Source organism: Phyllostomus discolor, chromosome 10, assembly GCF_004126475.2.
Source record: "Phyllostomus discolor isolate MPI-MPIP mPhyDis1 chromosome 10, mPhyDis1.pri.v3, whole genome shotgun sequence".
In the NCBI taxonomy this organism is placed as follows: Eukaryota; Metazoa; Chordata; class Mammalia; order Chiroptera; family Phyllostomidae; genus Phyllostomus; species Phyllostomus discolor.
The window spans coordinates 21,489,909-21,500,184 of NC_040912.2; the positions used below are offsets into that span (position 1 = coordinate 21,489,909).

Below are 10,276 nucleotides of genomic sequence, written 5' to 3' on the forward strand. Positions count from 1 at the left end.
ATATCTGTGGGGTAAAATGATAGATTGTTTACAGGAGGTAAGGAGAAGGTGCCAAGGATGATCCAGGTTTCTGGCTTGAACAATTGAATAAATGATGGAACGATTCCACAGAAGAGGAGACTCTGGAAAATATCTAGGTTATGTTCTCTCTACTTCAACACAACATGAGTAAATCATGTTCTCTGGTCAACATCCTGGGCACATTGTTAGGAAAGTCAGTTATCAATATACCATGTGATGACAATTTTTTCTTGGTAGCACATCAAAATGTTTATTGGATTACCATGAAATAGTGTAAGATTGATTGGACATCTTTAAGATCAGTGCTATGGTGTTCCAAATAACCAAGTATATAGCTGAGTCTAGCAACTGACTCATTAAAGAAGTTTCTTTTCATAATATGTCAGTATGTGCTTATTGGTTTCCATGGGCTCAAAAAAAAAAAATCCACTCTTTCTGTGGTTAGTACAGGTCCCACATGGATTTTTTTTTTTCTATTCTTTCCTTTGGGTAGAAGTGGAACCTGGCATGTGGCTGAAATGCTACCAGGTGCTTCTGGCCTCCTCAGAGAGAAGGCAGATGGTCATAATATGCCATCTCCTAGTGTCACCCGAGGAATCCTAAAAGCCTTGTTGTCTCAGGTAGGAGAGGGGTTAGCAAAATGTGTTCTCCACTGGACCAAACATAATTACCCTAAATATAGCAAGTAACATTTATTAAGCACATATGTGGCATGCATAGTCTCAGCTGGTACTTGCAACAGTCCTATAAAGTAGGTGTACTGTTATCTTCCTTTACTAAACAGAGACTAAGGCACAGAAATGTGAGACACGTTGGCTAGTGTCCAAGCTGGCAATCAAAGCTTTGCCTCATATCTCAAGTTCATGATTTTAACCTTTTGATATCTAAAAAGACCTCATAGGGAAAACATATGAATTATTACTCATTAAGAAAAATAGAATCACAAGTAGTTAATGTTATGAATATTCTCTGATAATAGTCAAGGATAACTTTTTGTGTTATTTTGTTTTGTTCTGTTTTTGTGATTATTTTTATTTTTACTTTTGTTTTGTTAGAAAGGCTCTCCAAAGAGGAAAGCAATGACTAGGTTAAAGTTGTGGGTTAAGTTTCTCTGTAGAGACATGGACATTATAAAAAGGAGTTTTTTAAATGTTGACCTTCCCTGGCAACCAACTTACAGCCATAAAATATTTTGGAAGGGAGAACCAATTTTATATCTTTAAATAGATTTCAAACCTAGGTATGAATATTTTCCCTTCAATGTGGCCAAATAGCCCATCACCTTTAGGAAAAAGTTTTACTTTTTCTCATTACCATACACATTTAAAATTCCCGTGAATTTCATCAGCAAGTAAACCTCTCAAACCCATATTTTAAAGATTTATTGTAAATTCTTCTCAATGATTTCTCTGGATTTGATGTTAGATCAAAGACTATAACATTAAACTTGGAAATTACTATCATTTCAGAAAATAATGGCTGGAATCATAAAGAAGCTGGCACAGAAATTTTAGAAAATTGTTATGTTTCATTGCTTTGCTTTTTGGCAGTTATGGACCTGGAAAATTTAGCATGCTCTTTATTCCCACTGTCATATGGCTCAGCTACACGCGTGAATTCAAAATGGTTTCCATTATCGGAAGGAGACCATCTTATTCCAAGATCAGGCTAGGTAACTGTTAATGTTCCAGATAATTGCTAAATTAAACTCTCCCCACAGATATTTTATGGCATTTATTTTGCTCTGAAAACCCCATTCATTTTTAAGGTAGCTGAATAAATCCAGTGATAATGAACTCTTAAAGAGATGAAGCAGGGAAGAAAATATGGGCTAGGTAACAGGGAGAATATTTAAAAGGCGAAATGCCACCTGCTGAGGTACTTTCGAAGAACTACAATATTATCAAGCCCACCCTGGTGCAAAGCAATAAAGAGATTATGCATTTAAGTCAAATTTGATCGGTTGATGCCTTATCAAAATTGGGAAAGGTAGCATATATTCTTATGGAGAATCGTCATGGAGTGAATTCTGAATGCTGGCGCTCAGTATGGCAAAAATAGAGCACATGGAATTGCACTTTCATCCATTTCTTAGCTATTGACCCATTACATTATAACTTTAAGTTAAAATTCATTTCTTCTACTACATGCCTCATAATTCTAGATGTCATTTTCAGTACTTGACTGTGATTACATCAGAAGCCAGCAGGTTATGGCTTTTGGGGCAAATCTGAACAGCTGCCTGGTTTCGTATAGCCAAAGAATTAAGATTTTTTTTTACATTTAAAACGGTTGAAAATATCAAAATAAGATTGTTAAAACTCAAATTTTAGTTTCCATATATAGTTTTACTGGAACTCAGCCATACCCACTCACTGACAAAAAGTCGATGGATACTTTATGCCATAGTGGCAAAGTTGAATAGCTACAGAGATCGTACAGCTCACAAAGCCTAAATATTTACATGTAGCCCGTTACGGAAAATGCTTGGCAACATCTGAATTACATGAACAACTTCTTAAACATCCTACAATATATAACTCTCAAATATGATGATCTCTAGATTTAGAAACAGTGTAAACAATTCACTTACATGCAAACCATTGTGACAAATCGAGGTACATCTAGCCTCGACACATGCAATTTGATGGCTTCAACCTCATTAATAGAAGAGGAGTCGGCCACGCTGAAGATTGATTAGCGATATTTCTATGATGGTGCCTCTTTCTGGTTGTTCTCCTACCTCTCTGGCTACTCGTGCTTAGATTCCTTCACGGAACATCATTACCCTGCTTCGCCCTTTAACATCAGTGTTCCCCAGTCCCACAGTCTAACCTCCCATTGTCGATTCGGCCCAATGTCCTACAGAAATCTCTTCTCAGTGGATATCATTGTAAGCTCGTCACACCTAAATCTGTTTCAAGACTCTTTTCCCTTCTGAACACCAGGCTGAAATATCTAAAAAACACTGAACATTTCCTTCAGCCTGTCACACTCAACGCTGAGTTCACCAACTTTCTGGCCCCTACCCCTGTCCAAAATGCATCTTTCTATACAAATGCTCACCATGCACATACCAAACAAAGCTAAAAGCATGAAAATCATACTAGAATTTTGCCCTTTTCCAATATTCCACACAGCCAATCAGCTAGCATCATGTCTTATAGATGATTTCTCCCTGAGAACTCTCAAATCTGCCACCCCCATAACTGAAGTCCATGTTGCTGTGCTTCTGGATTGTGTTAACCTTCCAGCTGATCTCCTGCCTCTGGTATGGCACACGGGGTGATGTTGTCAAAACCTCAGGTTTAATTATGTCCTGTCCTTCCACCACAATCTACTTGGCATTGCCTTGTCTCCCCTTGCATCTGGACAACACCTCTGTAGCACAATGCACATCATATTGTACCATGTTACCTACCTTCATTGGACCAAACTGTCCTGCAAAGCAGCTGTGTGTAGCATGTTGCATTTCTGCCAGCAGTGTATGAGAGTGTTGCTCTACATCCTTACCAGCCCTTGGTGTTGTCAGTGTGATCCTGTGTTTTTGAATCTATTTCTTAGCTCACTCATTGGTTTTGCTGGAGAACACCCTCCAAATGTGTTTTAAAGGGCATGTAAAAGGTAAAAACTCTCTAGATCCTTTTATGACTGAAAACGTCTTCATTGTAGCCTTACATTTAATCAATACATTGACTAAGTATAGAACTCTAGGATAAAATTAACTTCTCCTCTGGGGGTTGAAGGTGTTTTTCTGTATTCTTGTAGCACTAATGTATTTGAGAAGCCTGATGCCATGCTGATTTTTATTTTTCTGTAAATGACCTGTTTTTCCTCTCAAAAGGCATTTAGAATCTTCTTTTTATGCCTGTGCTTTGAAATTTCAGAATAATATGTGATTTGAACGGGGACAGACAGGGATCAAAGTTTGATTGGCAGAAAAGGAAGGGAATGTTCTCCAGGGTGACATTGGACTTGAAGGTACGGAGGTGGGAAAGAAGGAGTGCTTGGGAGTTTGAGTCAGCTATGAAAGCCTTTTTTTTTTTTTTTTTTGCAGTTACGAATCTGATTTGTGTAATGCAGGTTATAAAACCTGTGTAAGTTTTTGTCCTATATTGTAAAGTCAGAATGTTGACACCTACCTCCTACAGTTGTGGAGAGAATAAAATTAGACCATACAAAAATAAAATAATTGAAAAATTGTTCTTTTGGAAGGGGGTAAGACAACTCCTTGAAATGAGAATAGCTCTCTCTTTGGCTTGATAAGCCTTCCGTTAGTCAGATGTGATCTCCAGGGACTGGACATTGAGCAGGGGGTTCAGATAACCTGAGGAAGAGAAACACTACCCTTAATAATAAAAGGTGGTGGGAATATTCAGTGGTGGGAAACAGGGAGGTAGGAAGGAAATCGCCAATGGGTAGGGCCAAACCTACCTGAAGCGTGAGTCAGTGAAGGTCTTCCTCTTCCCTGACTTTAGTTGTCTAAAGAAGGTCTTTAGAGACCACATAAGTGTCTAGTGGGAATACACACATTGTTCACTGTCTGGTATGAGACATAAACCCTCTCTTCTATCTCTTTTATGAAATTCCACACTCATATAATAACACTCTTCTGGGAGTAGACTTCTGTGAAGGCATCTCAAACAAATGGATAAAACAGGTAGTATTTGAATGTGTACAATACTTAGCATATTGGTCAGCACCCAGTAAGAGACAATTTTTTATTCATATTAGTAGTCTTGATATTACAGTTATGAGGTGGAACTGTCATACTATGCACCCCTGGCAATGTAATAGAAACAGGAAAACTGCCTTATAATCCTAGATCTGCTTTATGTGTGTGCATCTTTATTTCAGACTGACTAATTTTAAAACTGAAACTGAAATCAAATGTTTTCATGTTTCCATTTTTCAATGTGCTAAATCTTAATTTGAAATAGGAAGATGGAATTAGAAAGTGTCATGGGACCAAAGTGTCTCTCTTCTGCCTGCGTTGCTTTCCAAGGGAGTAGTGACATGTAGAAATGAAGAGTTTTTATATGGGGACACCATTCTATCACTGACAATATTTATCTCGCATTTTCTTGAACGAGTGCTTTTCCACCTTCATGCAGCCATTCCAGCTCCGAGGAGCCCCATCACCATGGCTTCTGTTTGCCCACAGTTGTCTCTCATTTATAACCTCAGATTCTCTTCTGAACTCAATAGTCAAATATCAAGTTGCGAAACGCCTTGCTCATAGCTGGTGCTCGGTAAATGTTTAGTGCATTGAGCAACAACCTAGAAGTAATTACGCGAATCATAAAAGATGGAAGCACTCAGAGACAGACCGGCGGTGGGTTCCCATCTTCAGATTGCTGAAACAATGCATTCTGAATTCTTTGGAATCTGCTCCTTACTCACTGTTGTTTTTCTAGTACAGAGCAGGTTCTCGAAAAAAAAAGTAAAAATACAAGAGTGTGGGATATATACAATTATTCCAGGCCTGGTGAGGTTCCTTAACCAGGTTTCCCCCTACCCTTGGGCAATCTGAACCTGAAGCTACACCTCAGTCTCCAGTGTTCTAAAGCCCGTACCTGGACTTTCAGTGATTATGACAACAGTTCACCTGGACTGGAATTATTCTCATCCTTAATGGAGTCCTTTTTGCTTCTTCTTAAATACAAAGACATGCGATTTTGCAATGAAATGGCATATGCAGAAAGCCTGGATACATCAGAGACATTTCACAAATGCCGGTTTCCTGCATGTTATTTCCCCCCGACTAAGAGGAAAACACAGGCAATTGTTTTCCAATTCCATAAACACAGATGGGGAAAAAGGTGTAGACTTAATTGTTCACAGAAATAACGTTAGATTAAAGGAAGAGTTGTGCATTTTGACCACAGGACTGATTCAGCAACAAAGAGGACGTGTTATAGGCAATTTTAAAAATAGGACTGGCCATTATCCTGCTTAGAAACTGAAAACTAGAACTCCCTGTTAGTCAGTGACATGGATTAAATGTCCCATTGTGTCAGGGGCACTGAATGAGATATTGTGCTATTTTCAAAGGCATAACAACATGTGATTTCTTTAAAAAAAAAGGATTTCCAATATAAAGATAGCCATAATCAAACAAAATTGAAATACCTAAAAAAATACAAAGAACAAACAAAATCTCACACACAGTAATTTGTGGCATTTCGGCTACTCTTTGTTACAAACTGATGCTAACCTTATATGAGTGACTACAATGACACATTTCTTCCATTGATAACAATGATCATATTTTCCAGCATGTGCTAATGCTACTGTACCCTCTAAAGGATTTAGTCCAGTCCCTGGGACTCAGAAATGTGTACCTTCTTACTTTAGCCACAAATGTTCTATTTGAAGCTAAGGTTATTGGATAAGTAATATATGATAACTTCTTTCCCAGGTACTTATCTAAAAATAATATTTTTGTATAAAAAAGATTCATGTTCATGTTCAACATTTAAAAAAATAGTGCCTTTCTGCTTAGCCCCCAATTCAGCATCTATGTCATTATTGCATGTGCTGGTCTTTCCTACTGGACTATAATATCTTGGGGACAGAGAATGTGTATTGTCTCTTTTTCAAAGTTCCTGGAACAGTGTCTAAAGCATAGTAGGGGCTCAATCAGTTTTGTGAAATGAATAAATGAATGAATGATGTGGTGTTAGATACTTTATAAAGCTAAGATTCAGAGGAGGTTAAAATCAACAGGCTGTGGGAGGGGGTACTCTAAAGCTGAATTATGAAGAGACCTGACAGAGATCTCTTTGAATCTGCATATATAGGTGCATTCTGGTGTTTTAACCATACAGCTATCAATTCCCCACTTCATAAGGTAAAAATAAAATAAAATTAGATATCGGGAGAGTTAGGGGCTAGGTTAGCCTAGTACCTATAGGTACAATTTATTTTTACAGTTAATAGAAGAACACTGAATCTTCCTGGAATAACCTGATTCCAACAGAGTTAAATAAAGTTGTTCACTTTTTCAGTTTTTTGACATATATTTCTGTCTTTCTAGACTGTGAAGGAAATCTCTATTTCCCAAAAGCCCCACTGCCAATTTTAATGATCCTGTCCACGTGACATTCTTTTTTTTGTTTCATTACTATTAGTGAATGACAAGTGAAAGATATTCATTTTAACTTGAAAATGTCAGGTATGCACTTTAAGAGATATATTTTTGCAGCTTTTAATGAGGTGGTGTTTCTTTTTGAAAGAAATACTCATCTCTGACGCCAGTGCTGTGTGGGTGACAACTGATATTTAATAAGCGATGGTTCTTGTATTAGTTTCTGATCTCTAAAGAAAATGTCTCAGATTGCTTTCAAGAAACTCTTAGCATCAGTAGCCCAAAGGCAAGATGTGACCTTTTTATTACATAATGATAATCATTTATTATCTTACAATGTATCTTAACGTCACAGACAAAATGCCACTTTGATAATTGCTTTCAATTAGCTTTGAGCATAGCATATATTCACAAAATGTCTTCTCTAATTTAGACTTGAATTAGAGAAAATTGCAGACATAATCTACTTTAAGCTTCTCATTTAAGGTGATTCGAAGTTTTATATCCAAGAAATCAAAACGAGGAGCTTCAGAACAGTCTCTCAAAGTGTTTTAAGTAGGCTTTTCAATATTTGATTCTATTCTATTACCAATTAATTAACAAATTAGAAGTAGTTCATCATTCCTGACCTTTTATGCATATTAACTTATAACTTTCAATTCTAATGATTGTTTTGAAATTAAGCCTGGCCGTTCATGTTGAAAGAGAGAAACAATCTGATTAGTAAGATAAATAAGGCTTGTCTTGATACCAAGTTCATCTTGATGTTTGGTTGTAGCTGGGATTCTGAATACTCTAATGTTGCATCCTTTTCTGTCTTAAATAAATGATACTAGCAAATGGTAAATAAATTACATGAGATAATATCATGTAACCTAAAGAGGAGTTTGGAAGTATTGCTACAATTGAGGTTACAGGTAACAAATAGAATGATTACAATGTGATTTCAATTAATTTTTATCTTTTGTTAGTACCAAGCATTGGAATATGGGTTGAATGCATATCTTTGTCTCTCTTAAAAATGTTTTTAAAATAATAGAACTCAGAAACAGGGTTTCTATACTTGTGGTGTTTCAGTCATTTATGGGCTACTATTATCCTAACAGGAATTCTCGGATATCGGTATTATATCTGAGATTACTCTCTTTCTCTTTTTTTTTCTTTAGATAAAAATTACACACAAGAACCAAGCCCCGATGCTGATGGGCCCTCCTCCAAAAACTGGGTTGTTCTGCTCCCTCGTCAAAAGAACAAGGAACATAAGCAAGGAATAACCGCGTATTGTTTCCATTCTCAGATCTAATTAGCATATTTGGGCCATGGAACACTTACGCTGGGAATCTTTGAATCATTTCAACTCTCCTGCTCATGCAAAATCATGGAATTCGTCTAAAATTTATCTAACAGTTTTTGTTACTGAGTTAATGTAAAATTCATCTATTAGAAAATTTGTCTCAGTTTTTACAGACATCTATGCATGAAGAAAGCAGAAGTTTACATGAAGTGATATTGCAAATTTTTGTTGCATGCATTCCCATAGATTTTTATGTCTCCTACCCATTCCTCCTGCAATTTCCGTTTCCTAACTGTGATTAAAAAAAAACTTGTAAACATAAAAAAAGATACCAAGGGGAATGTGATTCTCAGTGTGATGTCAGTTATCAGTAAGCACTGAAGAGTAATGCTATGTGATCAAAACTGCAGATTGCTCTACTTCTCCCTTTTAGAGTCAGTGTATCAATAGTCTTTGGCCTATGACTTGAGGAGAAAATTTTAACTGAAAGATTTTATTAAATAGTTGTATATGATACCTTGCTGTATCTAAGTAATTTTTCTTTAACTTCTTAGTGCTTCTGAGTGGAACTTAAAATATCAGGCATAAAATTTTCTTGTGCTGAAAAATAGAAAGTGGTCTTTATTTTGTTTAGCTTTGTTTTGAATTCCAGAAATAAGTGAAAACATGTTACTTCGCAGTGAAGTGTGGTAATATGACAAGCCTTATTCCTTTCTGCATGTAATCCTAGGAGGTTATTCATAATCACACCAGTAACCAAATAGATGTTTTAAACTACGTGCCTAATAAACTGTGTTTCCCACCAAAGATTCAGAAAAAGATGCGTGAGAGAAATGTTTTAATGCATAATTAATTGGGGAGAAAATTTATGGCTCTTATGATTAATTTTTTGATGACTAAAACTCTGGAAGAGAGTGAATTACCAATTAATTATAATTAAAATTCTCACCTTTCAGAGACAGGCCATACAACACAATCAAAGCTCAGTATTACTAACTTAACAAGAGTTAGATATAAAAAGCTGATTTCTTGCTCTTTTTTTATTTTTTTGGTCTTTTATAAATATAAGTGTTATTGGTAATAGATCATTCAGTATACTTAAGAAAGTAAATGATTGTATCAGCTCCTTTCTAATATAAACTGGTGCCTGTAATGATCCTGAGCTCATGGAAGCAAGTAATGCCCCCTCACCTGCTCCACTGCCATCTCTATGACATTTCAAGTGTTTATTTGCAAATAATGGCCTCAATCATTGTTTAAGATACTCATGGCCTGGTTGGATTCTCTGATTGTTTAAAGAAATTGTGGAATAGTCCTTTTCTTACTGTTTCATTTATTCTGTGATACAAACAGAAATGCTTTTCTGAGCAATTTGGTATTGTTCATTCATATTGACCTGCATCTCATCATCGCATGTTTTGCATTTTCAAACATGCCGCAAGGAAGATAAGTGTTTGAAATGCATGATTTATTAGTTTCTCCCTCCACTCTGCATTAAAGTACTAATGATTTATCAGTTCTGTTTTTTTATTGATTCATTCATCTTTGAATAACAAATAGCATTTAGTGATTCTGTTGAACACAATCCTGTGCATGGATTTATGGATTTCAAGTAAAATTGCTATAATTTCTGTTCTTTGCTTTGAAAACTCAACTGAGTGCTTTATATCAAATAGCTACTCTCAAGAAATGTGCTATAAGGAAAGATTATGTATAAAGCATATTCTTTTAGTGTTCCAGGAACATTAAATGGTAAATATCAATCAACAATAAATTTAATTGCTTTGAAAATAAAAGCTTTTGAATTAAGACATAATTTAGCATTCCCAAGAAAATTATTATTATAATTATAATTATAAACGTAATGCCAC

The 10,276-nt window shown here is 35.9% G+C and overlaps 1 protein-coding gene across 2 annotated transcripts in view; it reads left to right on the forward strand.

Moving 5' to 3' along the window:
- Window positions 1-9,921, forward strand: part of DGKB (diacylglycerol kinase beta) — a 601,974-nt gene extending 592,053 nt beyond the window's left edge. For both annotated transcript variants that reach the window (XM_028525894.2, XM_036010554.1), the window contains one exon: window positions 8,278-9,921. In XM_028525894.2, the coding sequence (XP_028381695.1) occupies window positions 8,278-8,385 (108 nt within the window). In that variant the 3' untranslated portion in view covers window positions 8,386-9,921. The remainder of the gene's footprint in view (window positions 1-8,277) is intronic.
- Window positions 9,922-10,276: the final 355 nt, after the last annotated feature.